Source organism: Carlito syrichta, unplaced genomic scaffold (genome assembly GCF_000164805.1).
Source record: "Carlito syrichta isolate Samal-C Ts95f unplaced genomic scaffold, Tarsius_syrichta-2.0.1 Scaffold309200, whole genome shotgun sequence".
NCBI classification, from domain to species: Eukaryota; Metazoa; Chordata; class Mammalia; order Primates; family Tarsiidae; genus Carlito; species Carlito syrichta.
The window spans coordinates 981,648-996,534 of NW_007253296.1; the positions used below are offsets into that span (position 1 = coordinate 981,648).

Here is a 14,887-nt window from a genome sequence, read left to right on the forward strand (position 1 = left end):
AGGCTGGAGGACAGTGGCACATTCATGGTCACCCCAGCATCAACTCACTGAGCTCCAGCAATCTTTCTGCCTCAGCCTTCCAAGTAGCCAGAACTACAGGTACGTGCTACCACGCCCAGCTAATTTTTTTTTTTACTGTAGAGATGAGGTCTTGCCAAGTTGCCCAGGCTGGTCTCAAACCCACGGGCTCAGGCAATCCATGCACCTTGGCCTCCCAAAGTTCTGAGATTACAGGCTGAGCCACCGAGCCCAGCCAACATAATTCTTAAAAATCCTAGAATTTTCCAAATGGTCAATGCCTATCCTTTGAAACTGAAGTGAGACACGGACTTCTCTCTAGCTATGAAGAGTTCTAGATGGCATCTTTTTCCAATAGAAGGCTCTTTCGTCTTCACTGAAAATCTGTTGTTTAGTGTGGCCACCTTCACCAATTATCTTAGCTAGATCTTCTGAATAACCTACTGTAGCTTCTACATCAGCACTTGCTGCTGCATCTCGCACTTTTACGTTAGGGAGATGGTTCCTTTCCTTAAGCCTCATGAACCCACCTCTTGTAGCTTCAAATTTTTCTTCTATTTCCTCACTTCATAGAATTGAAGAGACATTGCTCTGGATTTGACTTTGGCTTAAGGGAATGTTGTGGCTGGTTTGATCTTCTATCCTAACTCACAAAACTTTCTCCCTATCAGCAGTAATGCTATTTTGCTTCCTTATCATTCATGTGTTTACTGAAATAGCACTTTTAATGTCCTTCAAGAGCTATTCTTCTGCATTCATAATTTGGTGAACTATTTGTCACAAGAGGCCTAGCTTTCAGTCTGTCTCAGCTTTCAACACAGCTTCCTCACCAGCTTAACCATTTCTAGCTTTTGATTTAAAGGGAGAGATGTGCGACTTTCCCTTTTCCTTTCACTTCCTTTTCTTTCCTTTCACTTAGAGGCCATTGTAGGGTTATTAATTGGCCTACTTTCAATATTGTTGTATGTCATGGGATAGGGAGACCCAAGGAGAGGGAGAGAGATGGGGAAATGGCCAGACAGTGAAGAAGTCAGAACACACACATTTATTAAAGTTCTGTGCCTTACATGGGCAAGATTCCTGGCACTCCAAAACAATTAAAATAGCAACATCAGAAATCACTGATCACATATCATCATAACAGATATAATAATGAAAGAATTTGACATATTGAGACAATTCCCAAAATGTGACACAGAGACACAAAGTAAGCACATGCTATTGGAAAAATGGTAGCCATAAACTTGCTCAACACAGGTATGCCTTTAATTAAAAAAAAGTCTTTAATTAAAAAAAAAGGCAGTATCTGAAATACAATTAAATAAGGTATGTCTGTACTCAATTTTTAAAGTCATTATTCATATACCAAAACTGATCAATTTAGGAGCAATGAATGCATTTAAGTGATCAACCTATCAAGATTTTTAAAAAATTAGTCTTAAGATTTAAACTATCAACATAGCTTAGTGGCTCTGTCAAAATGGGAAACTTATGTTATATTTTCTTTTCTTCCAGCTCTGCCAGAGTTAATGTGAAGCTCTGTGGAACTCCCTTTACCCCCTTTCTGGTTTCCTTTCTGTGAAATGAGGCCGCAGAACCAAAAGTTTGCCAAAGTTCCAATCAAGACAACTACATAGACAAGAACACACATACAGATATATAAAGGTTACTCTAAAAACAAACAAAAAAACTAAGAACGCCACTGACAAACATGACTTATTCTAGTAAACATTCAGCAACCCAAACTGCTTAGTGACCCATGTACCATTCATATAATTCTCTGAAATGTTTAGACAACTAATATCAACGTTAAAGACTGGTTAGACAAGCAGTCTTACCAATGATTAGACAGCAAAAGCTTGGCAAAAAACTGGGCAGCAAAACGACCAAGAGTTTGATTTCAAAGGTAAAACCACTAATTCATGTATTACCATGTCTCAATATGGAAGCAGACCTACGAGCTCTGTCAAGTGTCTATCTCACCCATTCCTCCTTTTTGGTTACCTTTTCTACTAACCCAGATTTGCTTCTAGCCTTCACTTTTGAGGGCTAGACTCCTACACAGAGACTTCCTAATGAATCTCCCACCTCTAGACTCTGTGGTTTCTAGGTTTTTTTTTTTTTGAGTTGGAGTCTCACTCTGTCGCCCAGACTGGAGTGCAGTGGCCGCTCCCGGTCACCGCAGCCTCGACCTGCTGGGCTCCAGCGATCCTTCCGCCTCAGCCTTCCGAGTAGCTGGAACTACAGGCGCGTGCTACCACACCCGGCTCATTTTGATTTATTGTAGAGATGAGGTCTCGCCAAGTTGCCCAGGCGGGTCTCGAACCCGCAGGCTCAGGCAATCCACTCACCTCAGCCTCCCAAAGGCGCGGGATTACAGGCTGAGCCACCGAGCCTGGCTGGTTTCTAATTCATCTGATGCGGCACAAGTGAGATGCATCATCCCAAAGGACCATTATGAAATTATTAAATGATCCTTTAAGATGCATTCCTGGAGTTAAAACTATGTAATGATTCCCCCATAAACTGAATTTCCTTAGTTTAAACCCAATGACCTCTCCAGTTTTGGCATAACTTTCCTTTTCAGTTTTATCTCAAGAACTCTTCTCCCCTACTCAGTGCCACAGTCAATCTGGTACTTCAGGTATGTTGTTCCCTTAGTGTTCACTAGACCCTCTCATCTCTACGACAGTTGTAATCTCTTGACCCCTTCCTCTTCCTCCAACTCGGTGGCTGAAACACCACTTCTTTGCCTTCTATGTAGCTAGAATTCACAAATGTTTTTACAGAATTTTTTTTTTCTGAGTTGGAGTCTCACTCTGTCACCCAGACTGGAGTACAGTGGCCACTCCCGGCCACCGTAGCCTCAACCTGCTGGGCTCGGCAATCCCTCCGCCTCAGCCTTCCAAGTAGCTGGAACTACAGGCGTGCGCTACCACGCCCGACTCATGTTTTGATTTATTGTAGAGATGAGGTCTCGCCAAGTTACCCAGGCGGGCCTTGAACCCGCGGGCTCAGGCAATCCACTCACCTCAGCCTCCCAAAGCGAGGGGTTACGAGCTGAGCCACCGAGCCCAACTCAGAATATTTTCTATGTGCAAAAATGTGCTAAAAGTGGAAGATGAAACATGAGGAATTCCTCAAAGAGCTTATAAAAAGAGCAGGAAAAAAAAAAAAGATATGCTCACAAATAATAACATCCCAGAAAGATGTAATCTCTCTGTTCTCCTTTACTTTGCTTTTTTGTTTTGGAGTCCCAGGCTGAAGTGCAGTGGCATGCTCACAGCTACCCCAGCCTTGACCTACTGAGCTCAGGCAATCCTTCCACCTCAGCCTTCCAAGTAACTGGAACCACAGGCTTGTGCCACCATATCTGGCTAATTTTTTCATTTATTGTAGAGACAAGGTCTCGCCAAGTTGCCCAAGCTGATCTCGAACCCTTGGGCTCAGACAATTCTCTTGCCTCAACCCAAAGTGCGGGGATTGCAGACATGAGCCAGTATGCCTGGCTCCTTTACTTTGTACCTCAGTTATTTTGTGCAGTCTCTGAGGATGAAGGTTATTTCTTTTTAATTCATTGCTGCATCAATGACAGCACCTTACACATGTAGGTATTCAATGACTACTAGCTTAATGATTATAGACTAATCATATCTTTCAACTCTTTTTTTCTGCCTTACTTGACTAAAAAAAAAAACCTTAACATTTCTCATCTCTTGGGCAAATGCTGCCCTTTATACAAGTGTACCATTTATTCTAAAGTGGCCCATTCAGGCTACCAATCAAAAGCAGGCTAATATTAAATTGGAAAATGCCTTGCATTTTGCCTAATTTCTTAGAGTTAAGAGAAGTACCTAAGAAATATGGTCAGTTTTGGTTTATGTATTTTCTCCATTAAAAGCTTAGAGAAGTTGCATGTTTCTTGTCCCTAAATTACACTTAGGTTTCCATCATGTTAGTTTCCTTATAAAATAACTTCATCATAGCCAGGCTCGGTGGCTCAGCCTGTAATCCCGCGCCTTTGGGAGGCTGAGGTGAGTAGATTGCCTGAGCCCGTGGGTTCGAGACCCGCCTGGCCAACTTGGTGAGACCTCATCTCTACAATAAATCAAAATGAGCCGGGAGTGGTAGCATGCACCTGTAGTTCCAGCTACTTGGAAGGCTGAGGCGGAAGGATCGCCGGAGCCCAGCAGGTTGAGGCTGCGGTGGCTGGGAGCGGCCACTGCACTCCAGTCTGGGTGACAGAGTGAGACTCCAACTCAAAATAAATAAATAAATTAAATTAAATTAAATAACCTAATCCTTTACCATTACCCTCTAAAAGCCATAAGACTCTTTTTAAATTGAGCATTCAGTGTCTCAGCTATTGAAAGTTTCCACTGTATACAACATATGTACTATATGCATTTCAAGGCAAGGAACATTTTAGTCGCTTTTCTCTCCTCTCCTACATAATCCTCCAGAGGGTTTTTTTGGGTTTTTTTGAGTTGGGGTTTCACCCTGTCACCCAGGCAGGAGTGCAGTCACTAGGATCATGACTTACTGCAGCCTCAATCCCTGGGCTCAGAAGAATCTTCTGCCTCAGCCTCCCAAGTAGTCGGGACCCCCACTGGCCCAGCCCCAGCCCCAAGGTGTGTACCACCACACCTTGCTAACTATTTATTTGTTTGTTCTGTAGAGATGGGGTCTCGCTGGTCTTGCACTTCTGGGCAGTCCTCCTACCTCAGCCTTCCAAAGTGCTGGAATTTTAAGCATGAGCCACTGTGCCTGGCCCTCTAGAGTTTTAGAATACAGATGTCACTACATTTACAGAGCCAAATTGTAAAATCAATCATTTTAATTTCTATTAAAATTCAAGCCATGTTTATAAAAAATTTGTGTCCATGGACCAATAATATTAAAATATAAAGTAAAGGGAACGATCCACTTAACTTTCTGCACTTGATGTCCTCTTCCACCAAAAACACTTTTTTTTAAGTCAATAAAATTTGGGCCTAGAATATCAAATTCTTCTAAGTTTATATTTTCCTAGAACTTGGTGCCATGGTTAATAACATACTTGATCAAATTAATGCTACTAAGGAACACATTAGGAACAGTCATCACATATAAAAAAGGAAATATAGAAGACATTATTACATATTTTTCATCTCCAGCCAGAAACTGATTTATACCAAGTACTCATTAAAAAAAAAAAAACTTCTAATGAAAGAGTAAAGACAACAAAAAAGAGAAAGCAAAAAGTTTTAAGGTCAAAGATGTGCAGAAGTGAAAACGGGGCTGCAAACAGGTGGTTTATTGAACAGCAGTTGCTCTTGTGTCCTATCATATACACAAGCACCTGCAAGAGGTGATAGCTTTAAAGACCTGACATTTTTGCAGTGTTCATGACTCCAAAATTAAAGCACTGCATGTTAAAAAAAAAACTAACACTTCATTTACCAAAGATACTTTATGATGCCAAAGATAAAAAGCTAATTTTATCTCCAAATGTGTGTGCTGTATGTGTTGGCTAATCAAACAAAATCAGACTAAGTCATTTCAGAAGTGGGGTGATAACTTCCTAATAAAATATTTCCTTAAATGAGAATGAAATTGTTAAATTGCAAATGGACATCTCCCTTACTCTTCTGGGTATAAGAAGCACAGGTAATTATCAGCTGAAATACAACAGAGGGTAGGTTGTCTAAGGGTTGCTAGTCTGGAAGCTTTGTTCTAATAAATGCGTGACTGACGCCTAACAGTGAATTTTCTTTGTTTTAAAATGCCTTTTGAAAGAGGAGCTAGACAAGTCTTTAGAGTTGGCATCTACATGGCAAAAGCTCTATCTCAAGGCAACTACTAATACAAAGGTCTTCAGATTTTCCTGTTTGTCGTGTGTTAAGAAAATAAATGACTTGAATGTCAAATGAAAATAAATAAATAAATGAATGAGAGGACAGGACACACTAAAGAGGGAAGAGACAAGTGGTACACACACACCCCTTGGAAATAGTTCCTCCAGGTTTATGACCAGATTTTCAGAGCCTTCCCTCCAACATCTCAGGTCAAGCCCCGAAAGCCCTAGGAAAGACAAGACCCTGGTGGCTTCAGATGCAGCCAGGACTAGAAGCGAGGAGTCGGGACCCCCACTGGCCCAGCCCCGCCGAGCGGACCCTCAACGCCTCCTCCCGCTCGACCCCAGGCACCCGGTGCCCCTGAGCCTAGAACACAGGCGTCGGGCGCCCGGGCTCCACCCGCCTCCTTCCGCCTGGGTCCCAGGAGAACGCCCCTTCTCCCGCAGCCCAGTTCCAAGGAAAAGGGTCGGAGCTGGCGAAAACCGCCATAATCACCAAGTACCCCTCGCCGCCGGGAGGCTACCCCTGGGTAGGCGGCGGAGGTCAAGGTGCGACCCCCGGGCTCCGAGCCGGCCATTCACACCCACCTGCCTCCTCCCGCGGCCCCCGCGCCGGCTCCCGCGGCCCCGCCGCCGCCAGAACCCGTTCCCGGCCGCAGCGCCATCTTGCTCCGGGCCTGCCACCGCCTCTGCCGCCGCCACCGCCACCTTACCAGCAGCTGTCAGCCGAAGACAGCCACTTCCGGGGCAAACGCCAGGCCCCACCTCGCCGCGGACCCGGCGCCTGGGCGGGGCCGTACGCCCACGTGACTCCTTCAACCAGCGGGGAAGGGGCGGTGCGCCCTCGTCACGTGACCCCAGCGCCGCTCGGGATCCTGCAGGTGCAATTCCAGTTTTGGTGCTGGTGGAGCGGGCGTCCCTCCAATGGTGCTGATTCGCTGTCTGGCAAGGCCCTCTGGAGCACCCAGTGCCGGCCCAGGGACAAGGCGCTGTTGTTCTTCGGTTTGCAAACCATCATCTCGGCCAGTGGAAAAGAGCAGGTTGAGTCCTGATTTTTAAACTGGATGGTGGGTACACAGGTGTTCTTTTATTGTTACTGTTTATGCACGAGGAATAGATGGGTCCTGAATGCCCCTTTGATAGCTTCACAGCACTGATCGGTGATCAGCTCTTTCCCCTTTCCCCGGAACTCCGTGGCTTCTTTTTGGCGCCAGTCTCAGACGCTGAAGGTATTTAAATTTTATTTTAGTAAACCAAGAGCACATAATCCAATCCACATTAAAAACCTCAAAGGTGCACTACTCTGGCCAGGCTTGGTGGCTCACATTTGTAATCCCAGCGCCCTGGGAGGTTGAGTCGGGAGCATTGCCTGAGCCCCGGATTAATTATAACTAGCTTTATTTTTCACTCTCACTTCAGGCTTTCACTGGAAAACAGTTTGTAATGCTATCACTTACTGGGCACAGATCAGTTGTCAGGACGTTTACGTGCGTTTTAAAAAAAATCCTCGGTGTCCTTAAGAGTTATTACTGGCATTTTACAGATGAGAAAAATCAAGGATTAAAGAGTTAGTTATTTGTCCAGATCGTGCAGCTACAAGCAGCAGATCCAGGATTCAAATCCAGGTCAGTTTGATTCCAAAGTCCTTGCTCAGTTCATTAGCGCCAGCTACTCAATTATTTGTGTTCTTTCATTTTTATTTTTAAGAGTCAGAGTCTCACTCTGTCGCCCAGGCTGGAGTGCAGTGGCAGGCTCATGGCCACTGCAGCCTCGACCTGCTGGGCTCAGGCAATCCTTCCACCTCAGCATCCCAAATAGCTGGAACCAGGCCCGCACCACCACACCCAGCTAATTTTTTGATTTATTATAGAGAAGAGAGTGCACCAAGTTACCAGGCGGGTCTCGAACCTGTGGACTCAGGCAATCCTCTTTCCTCTGCCTCCCGAAGTGCTGGGATCACAGGCATGAGTCACCACGCCTGGCTTGTAGCTTTCGATTCATTTATTTCACTCCTCCCCTTCCTTGGGAGAAAATAAAATTTATGTAGCAGATAGTTCCAACTACTTTAAAAGCTTTAAATTTAGTATTAATACATTGACAAACCATGTTGATACAGGTTTCTATAGACTATTTATGAATAGGTGGTTACATAGAAAATACTAAAAAAGATAAAATAAAGTAAAATCAAGGATTATAGATGTGATCTGGAGCTTGGAATACTTTTCTCCTCTTCTTTGCCCATTGATTTCTGTACCTGCAGGACTCAACTCAGGATGTCAGCCTTCCATGACATCCCCAATCTGAGTTAGATGCTCTCCTATGATACTTCAGTGTCATGGTCTTACATCTAAGAGAGCACTTGCCAGACTATAGTTATGTGTTGCATAATGACATTTCAGCTAACTACAAACAGTGTATACAATGGTGAGACAAGACATGGAGGTAGGTGGAAGGCAGTGATCCTGACCCTATGTAGGCCTAGGTGAATGTGTCTTAGTTTTTAATAACAAAGTTTAAAAAGTAAAAAAATAATTTAGAAATTTCAAAATGGAAAAAGTTTATAGAATACAGATATAAAGAAAATGTTTTTGGTAAAACTGTACAATGTCTTTTAAGCTGTTATTACAAAAGTCAAAAAATTAAAAACTGTTAGAGCTTATAAAGTGAAAAATGTTATAGTAAGCTAAAATTGAGTGAAACATTTTTAACAAACTTAGTATAGCCTAAGTGCAGTGTTTCTAAAGTCTACAGTAATGTCCTAGGCCTTCATAGTCACTCAGCATCCACTGACTCACCCAGAGTAACTTCCAGTCCTCCAAGTTCCATTTATGGTAAGTGTCCTATATAAGTGTACCATTTTATCTCTCTTATTCCATATTTCTACTGTACCTTTTCTATGTTTAGATACACAAATACTTAGCATTGTGTTATAATTTTCTAGAGTATTCAGGACAGTAACATGCCATGCAGGTTTGTAGACCAGGAGCAATAGGCTATACCATTTAGCCTAGGTGTGTAGCAGACAGTACTATGAGTAGCATCTGGCGGATTGTGTAAGTGCATTCTGTGATGTTCACATAATGACGAAATTGCCTAACAATTAATTTCTCAGAAAGAATTCCTGTCAGTAAGAGGCACATGACTGTTATTTGTTCCTTTACCTTCTTTCCACCATTACATTGTGAAGACAGGGACTATGTTATCAAACCTTGTATTCCTAACAAAATTTATAGTGTTTGCTAAAGGAATATTTGTTGTGAGTTTACTGTGTGCCAGGCAGAGTGCTATGTACTTCCCACCCTGATGCATAGATAGTTTCCTAGATGAAAAACTGAAGATCTGAGAAATCAAGAACCTATACAAAACCACACAGCAGGCAAATAGGTTGCACCAGTATACCTACCTCAAGATTATATATTGAGTCAAGGATCAATTTGCAAGAATAAACATGTTCTTACAATAATTTTTAACACCTTGTAGCAAAAGGTATTTATTTAAATGAATTCTGAAGATGAATAATTTTTGTCCTATTGAAAATATTCAAGACAGGCCAGGCATGGTGGCTCATGCCTGTAATCCCAGTACTTTGGGAGGCTGAGGTGAGAGGATTGCCTCACCCCATGAGTTCAAGACCAGCCTAGACACCATGGCAAGGTCTCATCTCTACAATAAATAAAAAAAATTAGCCGGGCATGGTGGCGTGCACCTGTCCCAGCTACTTGGAAGGCTGAGGTGGAAGGACTGCCTGAGCCCAGCATGTTGAGGCTACAGCAGCCATGATTGTGCCACTGCACTCCAACCTGGGCAACAGAGACTCTGACTATAAATAAATAAATACAGAAATACATGAAATAAAATATTCAAGAGAGAATCTACCAGTCCTGACTTTAGAATAAAAAGCAAAGTATAAAAGAAATATATATGTTTAATTCAAATGCTGTTGAGAAAAGTTATCTATGTAATCGTTTTGTGGTAGTATTGATAACATACATGTCATTCTAAGGCACCATTCTAAGTACCTTAGATGTATGAAGTGAAACAATTCCACTAGCAATTGAGGGAAAAAAAATCTACTTATTAGCAAATAGTGTCCATCATTATAGGATCAGAATTCTTTCCCTTTGGCAGAGACCTGCTTACTAAATAGATGAAGGGCTATAAAGCCTCAGGAAAGATAAGCTGTAAGAGAATGAAGCTAGGGGTGTATCAAGTAACAGGAACATTCTTCCTTATCAGATAAAATGTTTATCAGTTTTCGAGTAAAATCAACTTAAATGGAAAGAGACAGGAAACAGCAAGGTTAAATGATGGAAAATTAAGAAAGAAAGGGAGAGGCTGATCACAATCTTATAAGTGCAAGATTATAATGGCTAAAGAATGAGCTATCTTACCAATGAGGTGTAAGGATACTTAAGAGATGAATGAATTTTACTTTCTAGGTAACTTGAATAACCAGCCATAGGAGAGGCATCTCTTTGTTGTTGTTTACACCATAAAAGACCATCAATAAATTAAAAAAAAATTTTTGTCACTTCCTCCCAGGACAAGTTAAGAAATTTTAAAAAAAGAGAGCAGGTCTCTTCTTGGTAGATAGCCTGTGCTGTTTCGTGTCTAATCCACCTCCCTCTCAAACAAAAGTGTGTCAGGGGTAGAAAGGGCATTCAAGGTCAAGGCTTTATTTTGAAATTCCGTTCCAGATGCCTCTCCACAGTATATATCACATTTGAAGGGAAACATCCTTGAATTCACATTTGAGTGTTATGTTTACCATAAACTTTTGTTCTATAAGAAGTATCTTTCTGGATTCAAACCACAAAAATGACAATAAAAGTTATTTCCATTGCATACTCCTTTACAAGTCACCTTCAAATTGAAATCTGACATGATGCCTTGATAGTTTAAGATAATTTTTCACAAGTCCCATGTGCTTGTAGTTGATTTCAAATGTTTGGTACAGGTGACTGTAAGATTTCAAGTATTCCATGAAAACAACATTCATGCTGGAATCATAAAATTACATTTCTGGGAGTCTTTTTAAAAATCTATTTTTAACTTTTGTCTTCAAGAGCTACTTTCTTCTTGCTTTTCTGACCAGCGACTTTTTTCCTGTGAAACACAAAGTAAGAAAGGCTGAATCAGAAATCCAATATATTTACTTTCTATAACTCTACCACTAGCTTAATAAATATTTACCGATACCTACTGACTATCATGTATATGAGGCATAAGGAATACACAAATGCATTAGACATCTCTGCCCTTTAGAAAATCATAATCATAGGCCGGGCACAGTGACTCAAGCCTGTAATCCCAGCACTTTGGAAGGCCGAGGTGAGTGGACTGCCTGAGCCCACAGATTCAAGAACAGCCTGGGCAACTTGGCGAGACCCCATCTCTACAATAAGTCAAAAAATTAGCCAAGTGTGGTAGCTTGCGCCTGTAGTTCCAGCTACTTGGAAGGCTGAGCCCAGCAGGATGACACTGAGGTGGCCATTAGCGTACCATTGCGCTCCAGCCTGGGTGACAGAGTGAGACTCCAACTCAAAAAAAAAAAAAAAAAAATCATAATCACCTAAGTGAACCATCACAATAAACCATACTACTACATAGTGTGAAAGATTCTGATCCTGACCTAATAATGAGTTCACACTGATTAAGTGTTTACTAGGGGCTAGAAACTGTTGTAAGTGCTTTATATGTATTAAGTTGGGTATATTCCTAACAACCTAGGAGGAAATTTTTATTTTATTTTGAGTTGGAGTCTCACTCTATTGCAGTGGCACACTTACAACCACTGCAGCCTAAACCGCCTGGGCTCAGATAATTCTTCTGCCTCAGCCTTCCAAGTAACTGGACTACAGACCTGCACCACCACACCCAGCTAATTTTTAAAAAATTTACTGTGGAAATGAGGTCTCACTAAGTTGTCCAGGCTGGTCTCAAACCTCTGGGCTCAGGCAATCCTCTTGCCTCTGCCTCCCAAAGTGCTGGGATTGTAGATGTGAGTCACCACGCCCAGCCGAAGATTCTATTATGATCCTCATTTTACAGATGGTTAAATAACTTGTTGATCATGACACACTGGTAATAAACGTTAGGCATGAACCCTGACAGTGTCTGTTTCAAGAGCCTGGTGAATGCCATTAACTAAATGATAATAGAAAAGAAAAAGTTTTAAGAAAAGAATCAATATATGCACATTATTATTATAGTAATACAAAATTCTTTGGAGTATATTAACTCATTTAATCACAAATCCCAAAGTCACACAGGAAAGTAGGTTCTGGCTCCAAATCCAATTTTCCCCTCCACGACACAGGGCTGCATTTGTAGGAATTCAGGGATTGGGGTTTGTAGCTCAATGGGGAAGTTGGGGCTGAAGATGGGAACTTAAAAGCTGTCAGCTCAGAGGTATGAGCTGAGTTATAGGTGTGGGTAAGATCCTTAAATATCCATAGTGGAGCGGTAAGCTGGAGTCAGAACTTGATGGGTCTTTTGTGTATGCTGTGTTTAGAAGTATGGCCTTTAAATGTGAAGAAAATAGAGAAAAAAACCAAAGCAACTTAAGCAGGGGTCTGATTTGACAAAATTAATACCAAGTACCTCAGAGTCTCAGTGCAATTTTAAGTTTTAATAGCCCCAGAATTATAAATGCTACAACTTACAAAAATCAACATTTAAAGTATAATTATTTAAAATGTTTATGTATCTGATTAAAATTCAACACAACCACTATCTTTTATGCTGTAGATGGTTTCTGACCTTTGTAAAAACTTTATCAGTTGCTGCTCAGTACCTAAAAGGATTGCATTTGTAACCTTAGCTTTAGGATCATCCAATTAAGGTTCTGCTGTGACCTGCTCCTCCCCCTAACAAGAAAGTCTATTGAGAAGATGAGGTGACCAAGGTAGCCAGGCATGATGATATTCTCTACCAGTTCACTGGTGTAAGCGTCACCCAGAAATTGTTGCCACAGAAAATTAAAATTAAAAATGTATTAAGAATTCGCAAAACTGAGTAGCACAAACAGAATTAAAAAGATTAACCTTTCAAATAATACTTTTGTAAGTTTGTAGCATTTATTCTTCCCAAGTTATTAAAGCTTAAAAATAAAGCAAAACTTTGGGACACTCTGAATATTGTATATATTTGAACTGAACATTTTTCTTTATACTCAATACCAAAATGTCAAAAGATTCTTGTTCCACTTACAGGAAAGAAAAGTATATTCCAGCTTTCATGCTTTTGCTCACCTTGTTCCTTCTACATGCCTACATTTTACATATCCTTAAAGACAGTCCTACCCTCTTGAACCTTTCTGTAACCACACCAATCCACAATGATCTTTCCGTTCTCTAAACTCCTGTTTTATTTAAAAATAATTCTCTAATTGTTTTTCAAGTATATCAACTTCCTTGCCCTAGCTTCAAGGAAAGGGATCTCATTTTATATTCATTTGCATACCCTACCATCACCAAGTAATTTGCGGAATGACTCAGTAAATGCCTACTTATTGATGGAAGTAGTTTTTCTAATTACTTCCACAGAACAGATGTAAGGTAAGAGAAAAAGGATTAGCTTATTTCATAGTGGTAGTATCCTAGGCATTGATGGCACACTCAGAAAAAAACCCACAATAATCAAAACATGTAGCTTCCCAGCATTACTGGACAAAATAAGGTAGCCCTGTATGTATGTTTAAAAAAAACTGTGCTGCAAATCCTCATAAAACTCAGCTAAGCCAATACAAATTGACTCAGTTAATATTTTTTAAAGGTATTGCTTCTGCAACGTGCTTCTGTGTAAGCCTAAGGTTATACTGAAATCCTGCCCAAAATATGGAACTTCAAGGAAGATATGCCAGGCATGGTTGCTCACACCTATAATCCCAGCTCTTTGGGGGGCCAAGATGAGAGGATTGCTTGAGCCCAGGAGTTCAAGACGAGCCTGGGCAACACAGCAAGACCTCGTCTCTACAAAAATAAAAATAAATATAAATGAGTCAAACGTGGTGGCATGTGCCTGTGGTCCTAGGAGGGAGACCTGGACTCCAAAAAAAAAAAGTTAGACATGATCCATGTGTGAGTTAATGGTCCTTACTACTGGTCAGGCTGCACAGAGATAGTAGGTGGTATGACTCTAGTTTATAGTGAATTGAAATCATATTTCCTAAGACAGAAAAAAAGGATCATGAATACACAAGTACAGAAAAGTTCCAATATTAAATCATCTAAGTTCCTAAATCATAAGCAACCTAAAATATATTATTTATTTTTATTTTTATTTTTATTTTTTTGAGTTGGAGTCTCATTCTGTCGCCCAGACTGGAGTGCAGTGGCCGCTCCTGGTCACCGCAGCCTCGACCTGCTGGGCTCCGGTGATCCTTCCGCCTCAGCCTTCCAAGTAGCCGGAATTACAGGCGCGCGCTACCACGCCCGGCTGATTTTTTGATTTATTGTAGAGATGAGGTCTCGCTGCCCAGGCGGGTCTCGAACCCGCGGGCTCACGCAATCCACTCACCCCAGCCTCCCAAAGGCGCGGGATTACAGGCTGAGCCACCGAGCCCGGCTCTAATTTTTTTTTAATCAAAGTCTCACTCTGTCGCCCAGGCTGGAGTGCAGTGGCACACTCACGGCCACCACAGCTTCAACCTACTGGACTCAGGCGATCCTTCCACATCAGCCTTCCAAGTAGCTGGAACTACAGGCATGCACCACCACACCCGTCTAATTTTTTTATTTTGTTGAGACAAGGTCTCACCAAGTTGCCCAGACTGGTCTCGAACCCCTTGGGCTCAGGCAATCCTCTCACCTCGACCTCCCAAAGAGCTGGGATTATAGGCATGAGCCACTGCGCCTAGCCTAACTTAATGTTTTTATTAGCATCTGTAGGACCCATGAAAGGAAGCTGAGACAGTAAACTCAATGAGGCTTCTGAAACTGTTGTTTCTTTTGCAGCTGTAAATTTACAGGGAGTGCCCATGCAAAAGGGATCCCCTTAACCACAGCATCTACCATGACCTGGGGAATGGGC

At 41.8% G+C, this 14,887-nt stretch overlaps 2 protein-coding genes across 7 annotated transcripts in view; both read right to left on the reverse strand.

Annotated features, from left to right (window-relative positions):
* SYNRG (synergin gamma) overlaps positions 1-6,666 on the reverse strand; it is an 89,715-nt gene extending 83,049 nt beyond the window's left edge. For all 5 annotated transcript variants that reach the window (XM_008066958.2, XM_021717051.1, XM_008066957.2 and 2 more), the window contains exon 1: positions 6,443-6,666. In XM_008066958.2, the coding sequence (XP_008065149.1) occupies positions 6,443-6,519 (77 nt within the window). In that variant the 5' untranslated portion in view covers positions 6,520-6,666. The remainder of the gene's footprint in view (positions 1-6,442) is intronic.
* Positions 6,667-10,503: 3,837 nt separating this feature from the next.
* Positions 10,504-14,887, reverse strand: part of DDX52 (DExD-box helicase 52) — a 28,122-nt gene continuing 23,738 nt past the window's right edge. For both annotated transcript variants that reach the window (XM_021717053.1, XM_008066962.1), the window contains one exon: positions 10,504-10,960. In XM_021717053.1, coding sequence (XP_021572728.1) covers positions 10,903-10,960 — 58 coding nt within the window. In that variant the 3' untranslated portion in view covers positions 10,504-10,902. The remainder of the gene's footprint in view (positions 10,961-14,887) is intronic.